General features: G+C 43.4%; 1 protein-coding gene across 1 annotated transcript in view; it reads left to right on the top strand.

Moving 5' to 3' along the window:
* Positions 1-25,371, top strand: part of arhgef25a (Rho guanine nucleotide exchange factor (GEF) 25a) — a 74,817-nt gene that overhangs the window by 35,432 nt on the left and 14,014 nt on the right. Inside the window, exons 2-7 of the mRNA XM_066671099.1 lie at positions 1,706-2,016; positions 5,596-5,703; positions 15,547-15,671; positions 16,112-16,178; positions 19,364-19,467; positions 19,894-19,963. Coding sequence (XP_066527196.1) covers positions 1,706-2,016; positions 5,596-5,703; positions 15,547-15,671; positions 16,112-16,178; positions 19,364-19,467; positions 19,894-19,963 — 785 coding nt within the window. The remainder of the gene's footprint in view (positions 1-1,705; positions 2,017-5,595; positions 5,704-15,546; positions 15,672-16,111; positions 16,179-19,363; positions 19,468-19,893; positions 19,964-25,371) is intronic.

The raw sequence follows: 25,371 nt of genomic DNA, 5'->3' as shown, positions 1-25,371 counted from the left end.
TATTTTCCATGTGGGAAATTCTGTAGCTAGTAACTGCAACACTGCTTTCTTAGAGTGGGGATTAACCCATGATGTGCACACCATGAACAAAGAACGTAACAGTTGCACTGATCTGTCAGAACTCATGATTAAATCTGTGTTCAGTCTCAAAACATAAAACAACACATATTTAAATGCACAATGAGTAAATATTGTGCTAGTGGAAAACCTACCAGGTACCATGAACAAGTAAAGTAGGTACCATGAACCAAAATGTTAGCTGAGTAGAGTCAAGTAAAGAAAGTACCATGGGCCAAAAAGTGAGCAGAGTAGAGTCAAGTAAAGTAGGTACAATGAACCAAAATGTGAACTGAGTAGAGTCAAGTAAAGTAGGTACCATGAACCAAAATATGAGCCGAGTAGAGTCAAGTCAAGTAAGTACCATGGACCAAAATGCGAGCAGAATAGAGTCAAGTAAAATAGGTTCCGTGGACCAAAATGTGAGCCGAGTAGAGTCAAGTAAAATAGGTACCATGAACCAAAAAGTGAGCCGAGTAGAGTCAAGTAAAGTAGGTACCATGAACCAAAATATGAGCTGAGTAGAGTCAAGTCAAGTAAGTACCATGGACCAAAACGTGAGCAGAGAAGGGTCAAGTCAAGTAAGTACCATAGACCAAAATGCGTGCATAGAAGAGTCAAGTAAAGTAGGTACCATGAACCAAAATGTGAGCTGAGTAGAGTCAAGTCAAGTATTTACCATAAACCAAAAAGTGAGCTGAGCAGAGTCAATTGGAGTAGGCTCCATGCAATAGAACACTGGCATATATTTCAACTATGTATCAGTCAGTCAGTGACTCTGATAACCTGGCCTACACAAATAATACCTTTTCAAGTTGTAAAATATTTTCCTAAAACATGTTAACAGACTTTACACCATACTTCTCTATAGTGTGTTTGAAGGCTGACTCAAGTCCTTCAGTGAGTTTAAGTACTCACTATGTGACCTAAATCTTATCACTTGCACAGGAAATAAGAATGAACTTGACTTTTGAATCAGAGAATTGTGGAGTTGGACAATTTTCTCATGAAAAATGTTTGAAAGAACTGATTCACTGAACAAAATTTCCCTTCGCTACAGCTGAGACAGGGGTCAGCAAGGGACTGCAGGGGTTGTTTGGGAGGATGAAGCAGGTGAGGGAAGAGGGTCATTTGATAACTGAAGAAATGACTGCAGCACCGGGGAAGGAAATCGGGGGTGGAAAGGCACAGAGACATGGTGAGAAACAACAGCAAAAAACAGAAGTTAGTGTCCCTTCCTGTGGGTGAGGATTAAAGTGTGCTTCCTGTGTACATCCCCCAGCTCGCCCCTGTTCCCAGGGTCCCTGTGACACCAGCCTCATCTGGACAGGGACTATATTTAGCTCCCCTGGCTCACACTGCAGTCTGGTTGACCAGCACCGCTTCCAGTCCTCATACACTCCCATAATCTGACCCTTGCCAACTCCAAAGGGCTGCCTCTCACAGCCCTCCCACACCAACAATGACATTTACACACATTTGCATAAGCACAGCAGTACACAGACTTATACACACACATTCTTGTTTTTGTGCTTTACCAGGACCTGGTATTTTACATATGCATATGAATGTGACCTTTTACCCTGTATAGTTGATACAGTCTGGTCAAGGGTATTAACAGTTTATACTGTTTACTGTTTGTGTGCAGATTCCTATTCAGCAGCGGGGAGTGAAGGCAGCATCTCGACATCAGTGGCCTCTTTGCCCCCACAGGCATCCGGAAGCTCAGCCCCAAGTTCTCCAAGCTCCCGTCGTTCGGTCAGCACCCTGAAGAAATGGCTGACCAACCCGGTACGCAAGCTGAGCGCTGGGGCGGCTGGGGGCAGCAAGGGAGAACGTCAGGCTCGCAGACTGGAGGCCAAACCCCCTCCACCACAGAGCAAGAGCAACCAGGAGCTGAGCAGCAGCCGGACAGCTGAGGAGCAGCTGACCATCCTACCCATCACGGACAAGGAGCTGGTGAGAGAAACAACACACACTTCACTCTTTTATCAATAAAGGAGCTGAAATGACTAATAAAGGGTTTATACAATTTTTTTGACTTGTTGGGTGAACCCTATGTCATCACTTAGCCCTACTCCTTTGTTTTATCTAGGAGTATGGCATCTCAATTCTTGTTGGTAAAGAGGGGTAGGGCCCAGGGGAAGGGCTATATATTCCTTGAAACTTAAATTTTTCAAAGGCACACTTCAAATGAAGGGAATGTCTTGTGAATCAGAGGCAAGATGGCAGTGCAAGCGACCAAATAGTCCACAAGTATCAGCACTTTCTCCTTTAATAAACTACGATTACCAGTGCATTATCTTAGTTTAATGTAGTTTCAATGCATTATGTCCCTTTAATTTATAACAAACATAAACATAGTTAGTAATTTCCAGTTCCACCTGAAATGGCAAAACCTTTGTGCCTGTGGCTAATGCAACATTTAAGGTGGAACTGAAAGTTTTGAACAAAAAGATGCTGAAATAGTTGTATTCAGCTTCATATTGCAGAGAGTTAGGGGTGGGTGGTAAAATATGATTATGGAATGCTTTTGAAGGCATGATGCCCTAAACTCAACAACATTGAAGTCCAGAAGCTCTGGATATCACTGATATCACTGCAGACTGGCAGCAGAGCTGAAGCGCTACTATTGTTGTGTTCTGATGATGTAGCAGGCTCTTCAAGGGTTCTCCCTGTGTCCGCATGGGTTTCCTCTGGGTGACTGTCTGTGAGGAGTGTGGTGTGTTCTCCCTGTGTCTGCGTGGGGTTCCTCCGGGTGACTGTCTGTGAGGAGTGTGGTGTGTTCTCCCTGTGTCTGTGTGGGTTTCCTCCGGGTGACTGTCTGTGAGGAGTGTGGTGTGTTCTCCCTGTGTCCGCATGGGTTTCCTCCGGGTGACTGTCTGTGAGGAGTGTGGTGTGTTCTCCCTGTGTCTTAGTGGGTTTCCTCCGGGTGACTGTCTGTGAGGAGTGTGGTGTGTTCTCCCTGTGTCCGCATGGGTTTCCTCCGGGTGACTGTCTGTGAGGAGTGTGGTGTGTTCTCCCTGTGTCTGCGTGGGGTTCCTCCGGGTGACTGTCTGTGAGGAGTGTGGTGTGTTCTCCCTGTGTCTGTGTGGGTTTCCTCCGGGTGACTGTCTGTGAGGAGTGTGGTGTGTTCTCCCTGTGTCCGCATGGGTTTCCTCCGGGTGACTGTCTGTGAGGAGTGTGGTGTGTTCTCCCTGTGTCTTAGTGGGTTTCCTCCGGGTGACTGTCTGTGAGGAGTGTGGTGTGTTCTCCCTGTGTCTTAGTGGGGTTCCTCCGGGTGACTGTCTGTGAGGAGTGTGGTGTGTTCTCCCTGTGTCTGTGTGGGTTTCCTCCGGGTGACTGTCTGTGAGGAGTGTGGTGTGTTCTCCCTGTGTCTGCGTGGGTTTCCTCCGGGTGACTGTCTGTGAGGAGTGTGGTGTGTTCTCCCTGTGTCTGCGTGGGTTTCCTCTGGGTGCTTCAGTTTCCTCCCACGTTCCAAAAACACACGTTGGTAGGTTGATTGGCGACTCAAAAGTGACCATAGGTGTGAATGTGTGAGTGTGTGTGCGTCTGTGTTGCCCTGTGAAGGACTGGCGCCCCCTCCAGGGTGTATTCCCACCTTGTGCCCAATGATTCCAGGTAGGCTCTGGACCCACCGTGACCCTGAATTGGATAAGCGCTTACAGATAATGGATGGATGGAAGATAATACTTGAAAACAAAGGGAAGGCCTAAAATTAAGAAATGGCTAGTGTCATATCTGTTTACTCTAAATAATAGTCTGATATACTTCAGCCTTATGGTAAACTATATTAATTTACCCTATTGTATTAGATCATTCGGAAGGTTCACTCTGAGAGACCCAGGTAGTGAGGGAAGATGCTGGGAGATGGAGTCGTGTCCAAACACCTTCAGCTCTGTCTGACCTTCACACACTGAGAAAAGTACACAAACCACATCTGGACAAGTGCCACAGTCCTCAGCCAGCTGTCTCACACAGTGTCTCATAAGGGCAGTGAGAGTCAGCCCACACTGAGATAGCATCTGATCCACAGCACTGCCCTGCAGTGTTCATCTGTCTCATTGACCGCACTGATCACTGATTGTTAGGCATCAAGGACTCTGTTCATGTACCCTGCTGTGTACTGTCTGTAAGAAAAGTCTGTAAACATTTTATCTCTGGAAAACTTTACCACATGGTAGATGTATACTGTGCTGTGATAACTGATGCTCTCCTGCCCAAAATAAACAAACAAACAAAAAAGTAAGTCCAAAATGGCTCCTTTAAAGAAAAAGAAATTTGTTTTAATGTATATTAAAAGAACAATCAGGAACAGCTGTTTTCTCCATGTTATACAACAACCACTACACTGACACCAGCTGCCCTGAATACAGGGGTTAGACAATGAAACTGAAACACCTGTCATTGTAGTGTGGGAGGTTTCATGGCTAAACTGGAGCAGTCTGGTGGCCAATCTTCATTAATTGCACATTGCACCAGTAAGACCATGTGCATCCAATGGTTCAAACATTGTGTCCTGAAGGTGGTGCCGTGTATCAGGACGACAACGCACCAATACACACAGCAAGACTGGTGAAAGATTGGTTTGATGAACATGAAAGTGAAGTTGAACATCTCCCATGGCCTGCACAGTCACCAGATCTAAATATTATTGAGCCACTTTGGGGTGTTTTGGAGGAGCGAGTCAGGAAACGTTTTCCTCCACCAGCATCACGTAGAGACCTGGCCACTATCCTGCAAGAAGAATGGCTTCAAATCCCTCTGACCACTGTGCAGGACTTGTATATGTCATTCCCAAGACGAATTGACGCTGTATTAGCCGCAAAAGGAGGCCCTACATCATACTCATAAATTATTGTGGTCTACAACCAGGTGTTTCAGGGACCTGGAGGTTGTGGGTTCAAGTCCCGCTCCAGGTGACTTTCTGTGAGGAGTTTGGTGTGTTCTCTCCGTGTACTCCGGTTCTTCCCACGTTCCAAATACACACATTTGGTAGGTGGATTGGTCACTCAAATTTGTCCATAGGTGTGAGAGTGTGTTGCCCTGTGAAGGACTGGCGCCCCCTCCAGGGTGTGTTCCCTTTCGCCCAGTGATTCCGACCTTGAATTGGACAAGCGGTTAAAGACAATGAATGAATGAATGTATAATGACAATTGTCACCTAAGATTTACTGTTTCATACATGACCACACCCCATGTGGGAGACCCACTCTGTGGAGCATAAACTGATCAACAACTGACAAACAAAGCAATTTGATTGTTCTTCTGATGTGAGTTGCACTTTATAGAAAAAAATGTAAAAATAATACCGCTTGCCCCTTTTTTATGGTTAAAATAATATTTTTAATATTTAATATAAAAAGATTCATTTTTAAAAAAGATTAATTCATATTTTAAAAAATAAAATATAAATCTTAACTGCTTTGTTCTACAAACAAAAACTGGAAAAATATGGAGATATATTTGTTTCAAAGAACGGATGATATGACATGTCTGACCTTTTTGTGTGTGTGTGTGTGTGTGTGTGTGTGTGCAGGAGTGGAGAGATGGCCTGCCGTCCTCTGAAGATGTTCCAGGTGTCCCACAGTCTCACAGTCTCCAATCTGATTCTTTACAGGGCTGCACCTTACTGGGCTATACACAGGTCAGTCCAGTCAGAGATGAAATGCCAAATGCCAGATGGCCCTCAGTGTCATGACTACGTGTGGCCTCTGTAGGAAACATGTGTAGAGATCTTGCAGTCTGTACAGATGATTTAAAGGCTGCGAATGATGACTGTTAATCTCTAGACTTTCTGTAGACATAAGGACTGATGACTTTTAGACTCTCTTAGGACACGATGAGTTAAACACTCTATAGACCTTTAAGCCATGATGTGTGTAGACATCGTAGGCAACATCTGGGTTTCTCATTCAAGAGGAAGCTTTGTGTTGATCAGGTGTGGTCCAAAAAAGTTTCAAGGGATCCAGAGACAGACAAGCGAGAGAGATGATGAAGGGTCTGAGAATGGTGGTAGATAGATTTGGATGATTAAGGGTCTGAGAAAGGCTGCTGGAGGAGTGATGTGGTTTGTGTGTATTAGAGAGAGAGAGAGAAAGAGAGAGTGCTGTGTGAGAAGAACCAGATGGGACAGAACGATGGGTCATTAGTCGCCAGGCTGCCTGTTATAGCGCCGACTCCAAGAGCGAGAACACACACTGATCAAACACAATTCACACGCGCCACCTGAGCTCACACATCTCGCACAATTCAGCTCGAGCCAAGGGAAAACAAACACAGCTCCAGACGTCACTCAACGTCAATCTTAAATCTCTTACTTACTGGGTGTTGTCTTTTAGAGCAATTGCAGTCTCGCTGACCTGTCATCAGCATCAACTACAGCATCACAGACACTCAGAGCGCTCGACTGGTGAACTGTAATTATGACCCTCAGATCAACTTCACAGAAAAATAAAGGAACTATAGTGATTTCCATCTAGGTCCACCACCCTGTATGCAGAGAGTCTTGCAGAGAGTGTGTGAGGTAACACAGGGTTAATGCATTAATACGTTCTCCTGGTGCTGTTATGTTATGAGCTAGGAGGATGACAGGGTGCACGTGGTGTGCAGGGTCAGACCCTCTGTCTTTGTACATAGCTTAAGGTTCTGAGTGCAAAGCTCTGCTGGGATTAAAATCCATAAATGTGTGGCTGTGTGATAACTAGTATTTGTCCCTCATGCCCTGTGTTCCCTCAGACATTAGAGCAGATATTTCTCCTAACCTCACCTCTAAACTTTTCAGTGTGGGTATCATGTGATTTGGGAAATGCAATGTTATGCGCGTGTGTGTGTGTTGCCAGGCTGCATGCTGTAAGCATGCATGACTCTTGAGACAAAAGCACCCAGGCTTGTTTGTGGGTTCTTTTCCCATGTATAATATAAATATTACGTACCATGCAAAATGTTCTTTATTTCCAGACAAAACTTTGTTTTTTAAGTGTCAAGAAGCGCATTAGTGTCAGCGACAATACATTAACTGCAATATGGATTTGGTAGGGGCTCACTCTTGCCTATATTCCAGCTTCAGTTCTTTCCTGAAACACTTGCTTTCAAATAAATCTACTCTCCTCCAAAGTTCAGTATCAGATCTTGGTTGCATTTCCTCCTTCCCACAAACTTAATAATCCTAAACACATTCAATAATGCTGAGAGCTGGGTGTTGGGAGTTGCTTCAAATGTCTTACAGCAGTTCCAGAATCAAATAAATCATTAAATCTTTCAAGTTTCTTGATCCAATCAAATAAACAAAATCACTTTAGTAATTTAATATATGCAGAACTTGGCTGGAGTCCTATTATTTTTTACTTTCAGCATTTTTAGCTCCAGCTTTAAGAGCAGGCTTTATTCACAAAAGGATCACAACCATGACATGACTTTTAATATATTTTATCAGAACTTTATTTTATTATCAAAAATCACTGAAATTACAAACGTACACCTACTGTATATTATTTTCAGTTAACTCAAATATCAAGTGCAATTTGAGCATAATGTAATTTATCAAAATTAGCAAAAAAGTAGCTCTACTTCTATTCAAAGCAAATATTATTTACACATTCAGTCGTAATAAACAACAAAACATACTGTAGGCTTTACTTAAACTTTATACAAGTCCTTACGCAGTAATTATGGGTCTCTCCTTCGTTTTGAGGAAAGAACAAATCTTCAGTAGGAACCGAAGTGAGTGGTCGCTGTGTCACTTTCAGAGTGCATGACCGATAAGATGCTGTCACTTCAGATCTCATTGTAAATAAAAGGCAATTTAAAAATGTACAGCAGTTTTTTTTATAAGGGGTAATACACTATTTGCAAAACACATTTGATTGATTGCAGTCAAAATATACACTGCTCAGAAAAGGAACACTAAAATAACAGATCCTTGATCTCAATGAATGAAATATTCCAGTTGTAAAACTTCATTCATTACATATTGGAATGCGTTGAGAACAAATTAACATTAATATGATCAATGCAAATCAAACTTTTTATCCCATGGAGGTCTGGGTTGGGAATCATACTCAAAATAAAAGTGGAAAATCAAATTAAAGGCTGATCCAACTTCAGAGGAAATTTCTCAAGACAAATTAAAATGAGGCTCAAAAGGAGGCTCACCACCCTACAACGCCTGGGCATGCTCCTGATGAGGTGGTGGATGTTCTCCTGAGGGATGTCCTGGACAGTCTGTGTGCAACATGGTGTTGATGGATGGAACGAGACATGATGTCCCAGATGTGTTTGATTGGATTCAGGTCAGTCCATAGCATCAATGCCTTCATCATGCAGGACCTGCTGACACACTTCAGCCACATGAGTCCAAGCATTGTCATGCACTAGAACAAACCCAGGGCCAACTGCACCAGCTTATGGTCTCACAGTGGGTCTGAGGATCTCATCCCGGTACCTAATGGCAGTCAGGGTACCTCTGGCTAGCACATGGAAGGCTGTGCGGCCCTCCAAAGAAATGCTTCCCCACACCATTACTGACACTGCCAAACCGTTTGTGCTGGAGGATGTTGCAGGCTACATAACGTTCTCCATGGAGTCTCCAGAATCTGTCACATCTGCTCTCATCCATGAAGAGCACAGGGGGTCAACGGCGATTCTGCCAAACTTGGTGTTCTCTGGCAAATGCCAGTCGCCCTGCACGGTGTTGGTCTGTAAGCACAAGCCCTCATACCACCCTCATGGAGTCTGTTTCTGACAGTTTACACAGAAGCATGGATATTAGTGACCTGATGGAAGTCATTTTGCAGGGCTCTGGCACTACTCCTCCTGTTCCTCCTTGCACAAAGGAGGAGGTAGCAGTTCTGCTGCTGGGTTGTTGCCCTCCTACGGCCCCCTCCACGTCTCCTGGTGTACTGGCCTGTCTCCTGGTATCTTTTCCATGCTCTGGACACTGTGCTAACAGACAGCAAACCTTAAAACAGCTCGCATTGATGTGCCATCCTGGATGAGCTGCAGTACCTGAGCAACGTCTGTGGGTTGTAGACACCATCTCACACTACCTCTAGGGGTCAGAGCACTGACAAAATGCAAAAGTGACTAAAACATCAACCAGAAAGGATGAGAACAGAGAGTCACCACCTGCAGAACCACTCCTTTATAAAGATTGTCTTGCTTATTGCCTCTCGTTTCTACCTGTTGTCTGTTCCATTTGCACAACAGCAGGTGAACAACTGATTCACAATCAGTGTTGCTTCCACACTTAACAGAAGTGTGATTGACTTGGAGTTACATTGTGTTGTTTAAGTGTTACCTTTATTTTTTTGAGCAGTGTATTTACAAGTTCATACTTGCACGTTTACATTTGTAAAACTTGGGGTTCAAACCTTGAATTGTACGTCACTGTGTCTGCCTTGTCCTCAGAAATATAATAAATAAGCACTGGACTCAGGTTTGCAAAATATAATATGCCCCATCTCTGCTAATGCTGGAATGATATGATATTTAGTGGAAAGAAGTAGTGTGTGTGATTTGATTGTGAGGGAGTGAGTGAGTGGGAGAGATAAAGAGAACAGTGATGTACATTTAGAAGAAGATTAAATGGGATAAAATGCGTGGGGGTCATATCAAAATCTCACCCATTACCTATTAACCCTGAAACAGAGATGGGAAGAGCTGAGAGAGAGCGAGAGAAGATTAGAGTATTCAGGTCAGCCTCTCATGGGTCCTACCCTCATGAATATTTCCTGGTTATTTTTGTAAATTACAGAAATCAAGGCCGCTTGCTTTTAGCCTCTATCCACAGCTCTCTGTGTGCACTCTGTGTTTATACTGGACTTTGCACTGTCCTGTCCTTGATGAAGTGCTTCATTCCTCAGAGTTCTTTACCTGCCTTTGTTCTGCAGGCCCTAGAGCTCCAGCGTGAGTTTATTGTTTGCTGGCTAATGGAAAATTCCTGAATGAATATATAATCGCTTCAGCAATCCCCCCCCCCCCCCCCCACACACACACACACACCCACACCGATCCAAATGGGACTCTGAATGTTTAAACCGGTGTGTTTTATGTCAGTTCTTGCCTTTCATTCTGACGCTATCCTTCTCTAGCAAAGTGGGAAAGTGCTGAGGGTTCAATTCTCTTGAGTTTTCTCATTCCAGACAGAAAAAGAAACGAGGGACCGATGTGGGGATGTCCTCCGCTTCACTGTACCTAACTTTAGCATAATTTCCTGCAGGAAGAACAACAAGCCCTGATCCCAGTGTTTTATTAAAAATGTTCGAGCAGGGAAAGTGGGCTTCTGGGTAGAAAAACAAGGCCTGCAAATAAAACATGGAACGTGAAAGGAGAGGGATGTCTCCTTTGGACTAAGTCAGAGCACATCTGGAAGTGATCAAAGCAGCCAAAAAACCTGTCAGCTGAGTAGGGAAGCACTCACTGCAACACACAACATGGCACAGTTCAATGCAATGTGAAACAGTGGCATGGTATAATACAGTGAAGCCATATAGTTTTGCATAATGGAGCACATGCTTTTGTAGCGCCTTAATGGAACTTCGTTTATCTTCTTTTCCAATTGATCCATTTCAGGGTTGTGGTGGCAACATGGTTCCTCTCAATGCAAAGAAGCAGCGACTCTACTTTCGAGCTAATCACTGAGCTCCTCACTTAACTACGAAGAGTACGCCCAGCATCCCGATGGAGAAAACTCATTTCGCCTGCTTCTATATTCAAACCTGTCCATTTTTAGGTTTAACAGTTTGTACAAAATTACACAAGAGCAGGAGAACTTTGGATTTTGAATTACAATTGGCACAAATAATATTATAAAGCACTGCAACATAAACAATGCAGCTTGGGACAGTGCAGCTTAATGCTGTACATTGAACTACTTGGTAGCATGATGCAATCCAATGTAGCCCTATGGAAAATAATGCAATGCAGTCCCAAACGATACAGCACAACACAACATAATGCAACTAAGGGTAAATGCAACACACTGAACCACATAAATAACATAATCATAAATAATAAAAAGCAATACAGCATACCACAGTTCAAATCAAGGTGGGACAGCGCAAATTAATTAGTTTTTGCAGCATGATGCAATCCAATGTAGCCCAGTGAAGGATGCCCCAGCACTATTCCATACCAAACAACACAGTACCACACACAGAAACACACCCAATGTAATATAAATCGATACAATATCACACACAGGGAAGCACAATTAAACCTAGTGCTGCCCAACATCACAGCCCAATGAATCACAGTGAAGCGTAATATAATACAATGTAGCAAATGCAACCTACCTTGTGGAATACAATGCAGCACAAATCAAAGCAAACCATTCATTCATTCATTCATTCATTATCTGTAACCGCTTATCCAGTTCAGGGTCGCGGTGGGTCCAGAGCCTACATGGAATCATTGGGCGCAAGCGGGAATACACCCCGGAGGGGGCGCCAGTCCTTCACAGGGCAACACAGACACACACACACATTCACTCACACACTCACACCTACGGACACTTTTGAGTCGCCAATCCACCTACCAACGTGTGTTTTTGGACTGTGGGAGGAAACCGGAGCCCCCAGAGGAAACCCACACTGACACGGGGAGAACACACCAACTCCTCACAGACAGTCACCCGGAGCGGGAATCGAACCCACCAAAGCAAAACAGTGTCACAAAAAAATACAACACAGTGCAACATTCTACCACACAACAATGCAACAATGCTTAGTGTGGTTTTGTTTGCAGTGCATTGAAATACAGAATAACCCAATTTATCATAAGTGTACCACAAATCACATATCTGTTTGTACTTCAAGCCTCTATTCACCCTCAGCAAAGTGTGTTTAGCATCTCTATACCACAGTCTTGTAGTCCTTCTGAATGCATGTCTAGTATTTACCTGATATCTGCCCGGGCTGTGTCAGTGTGAAGCTCATTTCTACCCACAGTGTCGGTTTAGATGGTGATCGTACACCAGTTGCATGTTAAAACCCTCCGAGGCAGTAAGGTGAAGTAAAGAGAAGTGAAATTGATTTGAAATGTTTCACTCTGCACAAATCTGAAGAGGAGGATGCTGAAGGCAAAGGCCTTTCCTAGAAAAGTTCTCAGTAATGAACAGAGAGAGAGAGAGAGAGAGAGAGAGAGAGAGAGAGACAGAAGCCCAGGGGATGGCGAATAGAGCTATGTTCTCAATCGCAGCATCAGTGCAGGAATGTCTGTGTGCATTATATTTTTTTCTTGACTTTAAAGCCCCAAACAGTTCCATGGCACCCCAGGACATGCTTTGAATTTACTCAAAGTAACAGAAGCACAGCAATGGAGAGCCTGAGTGTTTCTGTATTTTCAGAGTTTGGGAATCTGCTGTTGCTCCCAGGTCCTGTGCAGAGTGTTGGGGGTTGCTTGAGAGGATGCTGAGGACTGATATTCTGGCCTTGATGTGGACATCCAATTTATACCTCTCTTCGGTACTGAAGAGTGTTAATTAAGAAAAAAACAAGAGGGTGTGCTACAATTTGAGATCCTGTCACTGGTGTGCTGCAGTCCCAGAAGATCAGTGCACCAGTGCCAATATCTCACATTACAGCACAGACCTCATGTGTATTACTAAGATCATATTACAGTTCCACAATTGCCATTTGTTGTTATGGTTTAAGATAAAGAGCACAGAGAAAAAACATTTTATAAAAGTGAATGTGCCTTTTTCATGTCCTTGACACACCCACAGACATCATCACGGTTCTTTGGTTCCAGCTGGGAACAAACCTTTTGGGTTCTGGAATCTGTTTATATTGTATTTAACAAATGCCCGGGGACCCAGAAATGTTCCAGAGTTTACTTGGGAGAGCTGTATGTGAACACAAACACCTGCAGCAATTGTCCCAGACTTCATGTGGACATTATCCTGCTGGTCTCCTAGTACGCTGGGTGAAGTCTAAGTGAGCTCATATGTGAACGGAGCTGCTAAGGTTCAGGAGTATTTCCTGCACAGGCGCCACCTCATGCCTAAAGCACACGCAACATTTCCCACTGCGAGAATGCATCTGACAAAGAAAATCTCCTGCTGTACGCGATATGTGTGAAAGTACCACTCCAGGGCATCTCCGGTACTCTACACTCTACAATTACTTTAGAGTTTTACCAGAGTTCATATGTGAAAAGGGCAAAAATGCACCTAAATGTTCAACATTATGTGTGCAAATGGAAATCAAACCAATTCAGTGGAAAACTATGGAATCAGAAATTATCCAGCTTTTGTGTGATTTGTTTTTGGCACAAATCTGATTTCATAGAAAATGGTTATCTGGTAGTTTGCCCTCCTGTGAAATTCATTCATTATCTGTAAGCGCTTATCCAGTTCAGGGTCACGGTGGGTCCAGAGCCTACTTGGAATCATTGGGCGCAAGTCGGGAACACACCCTGGAGGGGGCGCCAGTCCTTCACAGGGCAACACATACTCACACCTACGGACACACTTAAGTCACCAATCCACCTACCAACGTGTGTTTTTAGACTGTGGGAGGAAACCGGAGCACCCGGAGGAAACCCACGCAGACACAGGGGGAACACACCAAACTCCTCACAGACAGTCACCCGGAGGAAACCCACACGGACACAGGGAGAACACACCAACTCCTCACAGACAGTCACCCGGAGCGGGAGTCGAACCCACAACCTCCAGGTCCCTGGAGCTGTGTGACTGCAACACTACCTGCTGCACCACTGTGCCGCCCTCCTGTGAAATTAGGAACTCCATTTCCCAGTGGTACTGAACAAAGCTCCATCGCTCCAAAGAATGCAGGCAACCAGACTCACCCTGAGTCAATGTCATTCAGGACCAATTGAGAGCCATAAGAGAACTGTAGATGTGGGCCACATTTGGTCCAAACATTCATTGCTATCTGGGCGTGCTTTTTCAAAGGTGTTGAAAATGATTGAGGAACCTGAATAGCGCCCCATGGCAGATGTGTTTCAAACTGGAATCTTGATAGTGAACCTCACAGTTAGTTGTAACAGCTCTGTAAATAAATCTTTTCCAACTGTGAAAGAGCGCAGTCATGGTTGGAGCACAGACAGGTCAGTTTTGCTTCATTGCTCCCCAGTCCAGTATGGGCTTTTATACCATACCTGCCAACACTTGGCCTTATGCATGATGATCTAACGTTCCAGTTCTACTGCCATTCCATCGCCAGCTCTTTTTCCAAGGAGATTAAATGGCTGTGTGTGCAGTTTATAACCTGTATCAGCAGTAGGGGTGTGTGAAACTGCTGAATCCTTTCATTTTAAGGGGTGTCTAGCTTCTTTTGGATATTATTCTGTAAGCTGGCATGAGCAAACCTTTCTGGCAGTAGGTGTGAGACATTCCGGATGGGAAGAGGTGATGAAAACTGGAAGGGCTGCAGAGGAACGGCAGCTTTAGCGACTGATTAAAGGACTTTCTGCAGTTGGTTGGCTTAGTCTTTTGATTCTTGAGTAATGCTTCTCTCCCAGCTCTGCTCATATTATCCTTATTACCAGACTGACGTCACATTTATATTCCTCTCTCTTCACCGTTTTGAGGGAAATTAACTGATTCCTGAGGCTAACTTTGAAAAATGTGTTAACAACAAAGACAGGAACTTCCGTGTACTTCCACACTATCAGCACATTACACCACCCAGCAACATGGACAGTCATCTTCAGGAACACGAACAATGGCCTAAAAACAGTACACACAGAACTTTCAGAATACTACAGTTTAAGGCAGTAGTTGGGGCTGTATCCACTTACCTTAAATGCCTAGGGTTAAATATGATTCATATCCAGAAATATGTAGACACTCGTTGTATGGAGGTGCATCAGGGTGCACCTTCTGTGGACCTGTGAACACAAGCTTGTATAACATTCACAGAACCATAAAACATACTGAAACACTCTGGCTATAAGTTAGCCCAATGCTGAGAGATGGCTGGGGGTGGGTATAAAGACCCCCTGGAACTGGCGTGTGAAACACTGGTTAGGAAGCCTACTGTTTATTTCTGGAGGATGGGTCCCCATTATAGTCTTGGTTTCTCCCAGAGTTTCTTCCTTGCCACTGTCACCTTTGGCTTGCTCACAAGAGGCTTTCTGACATCTTTTTTTGTGCTTATTTCCCTTTGTCTCCCACTCTCTCCCTCCTTCCAGTGCTGTCTCTCTCACTCTCTTCATCCATCTCTTGCTTGTTCCCCTACTTCCCACTTTATTTCTCTCTCTCTCTCTCTCTCTCTCTCTCTCTCTCTCTCTCTCTCTCTCTCTCTCTCTCGCCCTCTCTCATGGTGTCATAATTATTGGGAAACACTGAATGCCTCTTATCATTCAGTCACTGTCACCAACGGAAGCCTGAACGCTCCTCTGCCGTCACCTAGGCAACCTGCTCCATTACAGCAAGACAACAGGAGCTCACATCTCTCTCTCTCTCGCTCTCTAATGCATTTCATAACAGTTTCATCACTTTGTTTTCTCTCTGTCTCCACAGAACACCCAATTCTCCAACCTGCAGCTGGAAGACAGTGGCTCAGTGCTGGTGGATGACACCTCCAGCCAATCATCTGCCACCATAGACGGCGAGGAGGAGAGGAGGAGTGCCTTAGAGAAGAGCATGTACGTGTGCATAAATGCCTATTAAAAAGGGGCAATCATGATTAAAGCCCCTCTCCGTTATTCGTTTAAACCCCATACTTTTCAATTTATTACTTCATGTCTGATCTTGATGTTTGCCCTTTTACAATCACAGATGACTAGATTACACTGATCATCAATGACCATTAACTGTCAGAATAAACATAAGATAACTCAGCCCACAAGATGCAGCCCTAATATGGAACCTGAATGCAGTAAAACGTTCCACAGCCTTGTCCCTGTTTGAACTCTGTGGTTAAATAAGGCCTTCTCTCTTCCATAAATATTTGCCACATTGTGTGTTAAGAGCCTAATTGAAATGTTCTGCATGCTACATCCATAACACTCTTATCTCCCCTCACTGAAAAGCGAAGCTGGCAGCATTATTTTCACATCAAACACCTCTCCTCCTCTCACTGTAGGTATGTGCTGAAAGAGCTGATTGAAACAGAGAAACTGTATGTCGTCGACCTGGGACTCATCGTGGAGGTGAGCTACAGAGTCCCAGTTGCACTGGAAAAAAATATAAATAAAAACATCTTTTAGTTTCCATATCCTGCAAATGGGATTATTCTCCATATCCTGCAAATGGGATTATTCTTGGTTGCACTCTATCTGACAGGAAATCATAGAATAAAATGAGACAACAGCAGCACATGATTTTGAGGTAACCATGCTCATTGCCCAGTGGTGTCCAGAGGGGTATAAAGCCTACCCAGCACTAGCTGAGAAGCAGTAGAACTGTATTTTTGGAAGTGATGGAGCGACAGTCAGTGCCAAAGGGATGTGTTGTAGTGGCTTTTTTTATCTTCAGCACTAGGGCTGCAGTGATTATAAAAGTTAATTCATTCATTCATTATCTGTAACCCTTATCCAGTTCAGGGTCGTGGTGGGTCCAGAGCCTACCTGGAATCACTGGGCGCAAAGTGGGAACACACCCAGTAAACAAGGAACGTCCCTGGACGTTCAAAATAGGTCTAAAAGTAGTCTGTCCGTCAAGGACATATTTTAAATGCCAATGGACGTCCAAAATCCATCTTAAGTTAGTTATCAAGTGGTGACCATTCGATAACGTCAGTGGACGTCCAAAACGCGTTTTATACAAGTAATTTATTTCGGGACCAATTATTAACGTCAATGGACGTCCAAAATACGTCTAATAGTCGTCTTTTCAATGTCTGTGTTTGGACGTCTTTTCAACTTTCATTTTCAACCTTAAGAGAACGTTGATTAGACGGCAGTCATTACGTCATTTCAACCTTGAATCAACGGCTAAATTTTTTCTTGGGCCCCCTGGAGGGGGCTCCAGTCCTTCACAGGGCAACACACACACACACACACACACTTACACCTATGGACACTTTTGAGTCGCCAATCCACCTACAAACGTGTGTTTTTGGACTGTGGGAGGAAACCGGAGTGATTATAAAAATTTTATTATAAAAATTCATCATTGATTTTAAAAATTTGTTGATTTGAAATTTCAATGTTGATGTGTCATTAAATCCCTTTGGCTGAAGCACCGATCGGCCGTTTAGACTCAAACTTTCGCTGTCCCAAACACGCCCTGCCCTTTTAAACCTGGAGCACGGCGCCCTGCCACACTTGGCTTTTTAAACCACCGTAAACATGTAAAATGACTTCACATTTTGTCTTTAAAACCACTTACAGTCTCAGGAGAAGCGCTGCACCGATGAAACTCTCCTGACACAATGGCAGAGCTCCGTATTCACTCGCTCTCTGCGCCACTGTAAGGAAGTCTTCTTTTCTTACGTAATTGCAACGCAACATTCCCGAGCTCCTAGCGCTATACAAGGGAAAGTTTTGACGTGAAGTCTTTGTGAATTCAAAGCATACGGTGTTCCTTCTTAGATTTTGCGGTTGATTTGGACCAATGATCACCGCCAGTTGGGGCAGCGCTGGGGCACGTATGAGGACTGAAATGAACAGAATGAAGGGGACTGAGGCGAGGATCCTGTTTAGCGTTGGTTAACACGATATTATACGAGAAATGTAGAAACAGAAAATCACTAGATATGTTGGAAGCAATGTTTATGTTCTAGAGAGTGATTTTTTTAAACTGAACTGTAAGATTAGCTGCAGGCAGTAATAGAAGTCTTCTTCAGATCCTTCAACACAATAACACCTTTATTTTAAAAAATAATGGGGTCAACCTCAGGACCAAAGTGCTCCTCAATGACATGTGGTTCACGTTTACGTTTCTGTAGATTAACTGAGCAACAAAATCATTCAGTGCTGCAAAGTGTCATTAATTTTACGGTTGTTTACTTAAGGTAATGTTAGGTTTTATGTCCATCACCAGTGGACGCCTACAGAACTGTGCAAAATAAAATACTCCATATAGACCATACAATCAGGTTAGCTTTCCAGTTCCACCTTAAATGGCATGGCAGGTACATACTGGAGCCTGATGCAGCATTTCATCTGGAATGGGATCTGGCAATGACTTCAGAATCATGTGGTTGTGAGAAGCGAGTACTGTGTTTTACACAGTTTTGTCGGTGCTATGACCGTTCCTTGTGAGAGATTTAAAACAACATCTATAAGAAACAACAAAATTTGAGCGAGAAGCTTCTGGTCAGGAAATGGAACTCATCCTGACCACAAACTGAGGCTCGTGAGCTTTTTTCAGTCAAACGCTTGCTTTTTTTTCTCCCTCATGAACAGCATTTGATGTGTGATATAAGATCTTCATGATTTATCAGTTCAAATTATTTTAAGGACTGTATACAATGCACATCACAGGCTTTACGAAAGCGTTTGAGAGAGTTCCCTGTGTATAAAATCACTTCCTGCCCTCCATCTACAGTTCATGCAGGTCTTTTTAGAAAAGGTTCCAGTTACAATCTCACTGCCCCATTTTGCTTTAAAACATGCAGCAGCTCACGTCCCCATTCCGACTTAAATATCTGTGTATATTCTTTACTTGTTGACAAATAAAAAAAGTAGTCAACATAGTGGACTGCCAAAATAATGATCAATTACAGCTCTAATAGGCACCAAACCTCGTTAATGTTCACATGACTGAGCACCATCAGATCCTTACAGAAATGTTCCATCAATGAATGCACATCAACGAATAGAAGCTGTTACTGAAGCAGAGGACAATAAAGTACCTAGTTATACCCTTCATTCCATGAAACATATTGGATAAGCAGATATCCACAGGTTTTAAACCAGTGTATTTGTGTTTTTATGTCAATAAACCAAGTAAAAATTCAAAGTATGTTCTTCATTTTTTAAATTTGGAGTTTACATTTCAGTGGATGTATTAAGAAGTCAGAGGGTAAAGGGTAGATGCTTAAAAATATGTACAGCCTTATTCCAGGTCGTGGTTTTAGTGTTTCTCCACTGCATTAAAGACATGACGAGAACTGGGGTGAGTCCAGAAACATCTTGGAGCAGATGAGGAAGAGATTTGTTTCAGTCTTCTCCTATGATGCACTATTTGAACTGAGGCGAGCCGCAGCATTTGTAACATGTCAAATTTAAATCAGTGCCATTTTGTTGACAGCTTGTATTGCAGGGAATGCTCGATGTCTGTGTTGGGGAACCATCTGAAGAAATGTAAATGTTTTCTTGGCGTATGTGTGACTGGGATGATGAGATGTGTTATATGAGCTGTGTTGACTGTTCTCTGGACTCTTCTGCAGGGATACATGGCCACTATGAACGCTAAAGGAGTCCCGGACGACATGAACGGAAAAGATAAAATAGTGTTTGGCAACATCCACCAAATCTACGACTGGCATAAAGAGTGAGTGTTATCGTATACACACCCATATCTCTTTAAAACTTTAAAAATATAAAAATGTAATCATGTTGGGCACACTTCAATGTTAAAGCAACACTAGGTAAGATTGTTTTTTGTTTTGTTTTTTTTGCTCGTGGGCACCCCCAACAGTTGCAAAGTGTAATTCACTTTTTCAGCACTGTCCCAAAATCAAGGGGAGAGGGGTGTGGTCCTCCTGCCCACCTCCAAAATTTACAGAGTGCAGTTTCTGCAGTGCTGAGCCTATTCTCCCTATTACAGCTCAGTGTAATTATAAAGTAAAAGTTCTACCTCGTGTTGCTTTAATATGTTAATGAATGGGGTAATTGGACAATATGCTCTATATACAAATTCTCTCTCTCTCTCTCTCTTTCTCTCTCTCTCTCTCTCTCTCTCTCTCTCTCTCTCTAGTTATTTCCTGGGTGAGCTGGAGAAGTGTGTGGCAAAGCCAGAGAGATTGGCCCAGCTTTTCATAAAACACGTATGACCATATATTTCCTGTCTGTTTATCTATCTGTTCATCTATTTACTCTGTTTGTTTATCTGTTTTGCTGTCCCTCTGTCTTAGTCCCACATCACTGGTAGGTGGATCACTGTAAGATCAACACAACGGAATTATACTTATATTAGTGGTGTTGCTTTAAAAATGTAAACCCAACAGTTATAATAGTTGTAATATAACAGATATAATATTATATTTGGGTGGCACGGTGGTGCAGCAGGTGGTGTCGCAGTCACACAGTGTGTTCTCCCTGTGTCTGCATTGGTTTCCTCCGGGTGACTGTCTGTGAGGAGTGTGGTGTGTTCTCCCTGTGTCTGCATGGGTTTCCTCCGGGTGACTGTCTGTGAGGAGTATGGTGTGTTCTCCCTGTGTCTGCGTTGGTTTCCTCCGGGTGACTGTCTGTGAGGAGTGTGGTGTGTTCTCCCTGTGTCTGCATGGGTTTCCTCCGGGTGACTGTCTGTGAGGAGTATGGTGTGTTCTCCCTGAGTCTGCGTGGGTCTCCTCCTGGTGACTGTCTGTGAGGAGTTGGTGTGTTCTCCCTGTGTCTGCGTGGGTTTCCTCCGGGTGCCCCGGTTTCCTCCCACAGTCCAAAAACACACGTTGGTAGGTGGATTGGCGACTCAAAAGTGTCCGTAGGAGTGATTGTGTGAGTGTGTGTCACCCTGTGAAGAACTGGCGCCCCCTCCAGGGTGTGTTCCTGCCTTGCACCCAGTGATTCTGGGTAAGCTCTAGACCCACCCCGACCCTGAACTGGACAAGCGCTTACAGATAATGAATGAATGAATGATAAAAGTGGAGATGTGGAGATAAATATTCATGACAAACTGGCGAGATGAAATTTCTTTTTTTACTTTATTATAATATCTCAGTGTAGTTTTGGTGATTTTGAATTAGTCTCTTAATTTGCTTAGTAGAAGTTTCAGGGAGAGCTTTAGCATCTGACACAAGCTTTAATAGAGAAAATTAACGCTACAGCGCAGCTTCAAACATGGAAACAGGAGCTCTGCCTGTGTGTGTGTGTGTGTGTGTGTGTGTGTGTGAGAGAGACTTGTTTTTAATCTGTTTTCCTTAGACTTCTCTGTTGTTTATGCAAGTGGAGTGTCTTCTAATCTCCTCAGAAATAGCATATAAACCACCCCTTAAACTGAGTGAATTAAGCTACTTTAAAGCCCACCCTTTGCGATCACTGAGGTCTCCTACGACGGAGGTTTAGGGCCACAGCGGTAAAAAAAAAAAAAAAAAAACAAGATTCCGAGATTAAAGTCGGAATAATTCTGAGAAAAAAAGTCGGAATAATTCTGAGAAAAAAAGTCGGAATAATTCTGAGAAAAAAAGTCAGAATAATTCTGAGAAAAAATCTCAGAATAATTCGCTGCGTATAATGGAGCAGACACAGTGTAAAAGTGTAGAACTCCGGCGCCCACGAGGCTCCATCGTGTTACGGCTCGGACTCGTACAAAAAACTAAAGCCTTTATGCATCTCAGTCAGGGGCTGCGTCATGTCTGTGAATGCGTTTAATAAATAATTCATGCATAAGGCTTTAGTTTTTTGTACGAGTCCGAGCCGTAACGCGATGGAGCTTCGTGGGCGCCGGAGTTCTACTCGTTCTGTATCCATCACTTTCGTGATCATTAATTGTATCGTGAAACTACATGCCCTGGGTTCGTGCACTGATTCAGGGTTTAAACACTAATCACACTGTGGCCCTGATGTGGAAGGGAAGAGTGTTTATTCCTGAAATCTATACCATAGCAGGACTTAAGCAACACATTGCATTCCACAGTTACACTGTGTCTGCTCCATTATACGCAGCGAATAATTCCGAGATTTTTTCTCAGAATTATTCCGACTTTTTTTCTCAGAATTATTCCGACTTTTATTCTCAGAATTATTCCGACTTTTTTTCTCAGAATTATTCCGACTTTTATTCTCAGAATTATTCCGACTTTTTTTCTCAGAATTATTCCGACTTTTATTCTCAGAATTATTCCGACTTTTTTTCTCAGAATTATTCCGACTTTTATTCTCAGAATTATTCCGACTTTTTTTCTCAGAATTATTCCGACTTTTTTTCTCAGAATTATTCCGACTTTTATTCTCAGAATTATTCCGACTTTTTTTCTCAGAATTATTCCGACTTTTTTTCTCAGAATTATTCCGACTTTTATTCTCAGAATTATTCCGACTTTTTTTCTCAGAATTATTCCGACTTTTTTCTCAGAATTATTCCGACTTTTTTCTCGGAATTATTCGCTGCGTATAATGGAGCAGACACAGTGTAACTGTGGAATGCAATGTGTTGCTTAAGTCCTGCTATGGTATAGATTTCAGGAATAAACACTCTTCCCTTCCACATCAGGGCCACAGTGTGATTAGTGTTTAAACCCTGAATCAGTGCACGAACCCAGGGCATGTAGTTTCACGATACAATTAATGATCACGAAAGTGATGGATACAGAACGAGTAGAACTCCGGCGCCCACGAAGCTCCATCGCGTTACGGCTTGGACTCGTACAAAAAACTAAAGCCTTATGCATGAATTATTTATTAAACGTATTCACACGACATGACGCAGCCCCTGACTGAGATGCATAAAGGCTTTAGTTTTTTGTACGAGTCAGAGCCGTAACACGATGGAGCCTCGTGGGCGCCGGAGTTCTACACTTTTACACTGTGTCTGCTCCATTATACGCAGCGAATTATTCTGAGATTTTTTCTCAGAATTATTCTGACTTTTTTTCTCAGAATTATTCCGACTTTTTTTCTCAGAATTATTCCGACTTTTTTTCTCAGAATCTTGTTTTTTTTTTTTTTTTACCGCTGTGGCCCTAAACCTCCGTCGTAGTCTCCAGAGCATCGGGCTGTTAGGCAGTGGAACTGTGTTCTCTTGACCGATGCAGCTCCAGCTAATATTCTTGAGTCGAGTTAGTACTAATCATCCAAAATCAGTACCTCTCTCACTAAAGATGTGGCTGAATACAATCAGATGTTGTAATATTTAGTGTAAAGGCTTCCTAGAAGATCAAAAGCTGTTACCATAGTGGGGCCAACACTCTCTTAATAAGCTTGATTTCGGGAGAAATTTTGGATGAGGAACTTTAGGCCTTATAGAGTTGATATATAGACATATAGTCATATATAGTCCTGCCACATCAAAACAAACCTGCATCTTGAGTGTCTGGATATGCGTGTGGTCTAGATATTCATCACATTCTATGTAATGTGTGTGTGTGTGTGTGTGTGAGAGAGAGAGAGAGAGAGAGAGAGAGAGAGAGAGAGAGAGAGAGAGAGAGCACCCAGTTCCTCTAGCTCACGACGACTCGTGGGGTGAGGAAGCCCAAAGGAAAAAACAGGCCCAAAAAAGCAGGCAGGAATAAGAGGTGGAATAATAAACACAGGCAAAGCTCTTTGATAGCAGCACTTCATGCACAAAGCCCAACTATTTCTGGAGCTCAGGATGTGAGCAGTACTTCTCTAATGGCCGACATGCCGGAGCTTGTTTGTTGGGGGTGGGCTCAGTGTAGACATAAACACTGTAAATAGAATTACACTGGTGTTAATGTCTTGATTACCTGCATGTGCTGTGCTATTTCTGGTGTTTAATTAAAGTCTTAAATGTGAGTGGCTCTGGTTACAGTGTGGTTGTATGTGGGGCTTGAGCTGCCCTCTCTATTTTAATAAAAACTGAGCCCTCTGGGTAATTAACTTAAAAAGGCTTGAGGGGAATAAAGAAACTCGTAACAAAAGCCTAAGAGCGGTGTCAAACTGTGAAAACAAGTAGACTGGGATGTCCAGCCGTAATGAAAAACATACAGTGTGTGGAGGGGAACAAAAGTTTTTAGTCTATACCTGCCCCATCATTCCTCCTCTCACTTCCAGAAATGTTGGTCTTTTTATGCAGTTTATTGCAGTAAGTATTAAGTGTAGAAATAAGATTTAAAGTGTTTTTGTTTAATTGTAATTCAGTTGGTATATTATGGCAACTTTGTCATTTCATTAAAAATAAAGTATATAATGCACTACATCATATTCATTCATTCACTCATTCTTATCCAGTTCAGGGTCGCGGTGGGTCCAGAGCCTACCTGGACTCCAAGGAACACACCCTGGAGGGGGCGCCTGTCCTTCACAGGGCGACACACAAACACACACACACACACACACACACACACACACACACACACACACACACACACACACCTACGGACACTTTAGAGTTGCCAATCCACCTACAAACATGTATTTTTGAGCCGTGGGAGGAAACTGGAGCACCCGGAGGAGACCCGCACGGACACAGGGAGAACACACCACACTCCTCACAGACAGTCACCTGAAAGGAAATCCATGCAGACACAGGGAGAACACACCACACTCCTCACAGACAGTCACCCGGAGGAAACCTACGCAGACACAGGGAGAACACACAACACTCCACACAGACAGTCACCCGGAGGAAACCCACGCAGACACAGAGAGAACACACAACGCCCCTCACAGACAGTCACCCGGAGGAAATCCACGCAGACACAGAGAGAACACACCACACTCCTCACAGACAATCACCCAGAAGAAACCCACGGAGACACAGAGAGAACACACCACACTCCACACAGATAGTCACCTGGAGGAAATCCACGCAGACACAGAGAGAACACACAACGCTCCTCACAGACAGTCACCCGGAGTGACTTTTATTAAGGGTATCTTTACTCTCAATTAAAACTCTCTTCAGGGATAATCCAGGGATAACACCATTGCTGAGAATTCCCACTTTGAAGCTGCAATGTTCCAGACAATGTCTGAGACTCGTGAGTTTATACGGCAAGAGTTTTGCACGTCAAATACCTAAGGAACCAATCATGTTCACTTGTGGGGCGGGGCTTTTGAGCTGTAGGCGAGTCACACAGGGGTTGTAGGTAGAGGCATGGACTGATTGTGTATTTAAAGATCCATGTTTACAGAATGAAGGTAAAGACGTAGAGTTGTGGCTAGGGAAGTGTTTGAATGTTCTGCTGGATGTGTTTTAATTTTGAAAATCAGAGATGAGTTTTAGGGGTTTAATCTATGACTTTAACTATGAGTTTTGTGTAAATTGTCCTTTGAACATTCATAACACACTGGAAGCACATCCTGCAGATTGAGTCTGAAGATGACAGTAGGGTTGAACTCCCCTTTCAACATGTAAACAAATAAACAGACCTGCAATGGAAAATTCATGACTGCGCTGAGAAGTCACCTTCCCTTCCAACCTGCTGAATTGTCTCCAGGCAACACATTGTATGTGTGTGTGTGTGTGTGTGTGTTATCATTCCAGGTGTTGTCTCCCCGTACCTGGCTGCAGTAATAGTATAATAAAGCTCGCCCTAGTGTCTGGTTACATTCTGGA

Source organism: Hoplias malabaricus, chromosome 5, assembly GCF_029633855.1.
Source record: "Hoplias malabaricus isolate fHopMal1 chromosome 5, fHopMal1.hap1, whole genome shotgun sequence".
Taxonomy (NCBI): Eukaryota; Metazoa; Chordata; class Actinopteri; order Characiformes; family Erythrinidae; genus Hoplias; species Hoplias malabaricus.
Note: the sequence above shows the minus strand (reverse complement) of the source record. Positions and strands in the feature narration are given on the sequence as shown.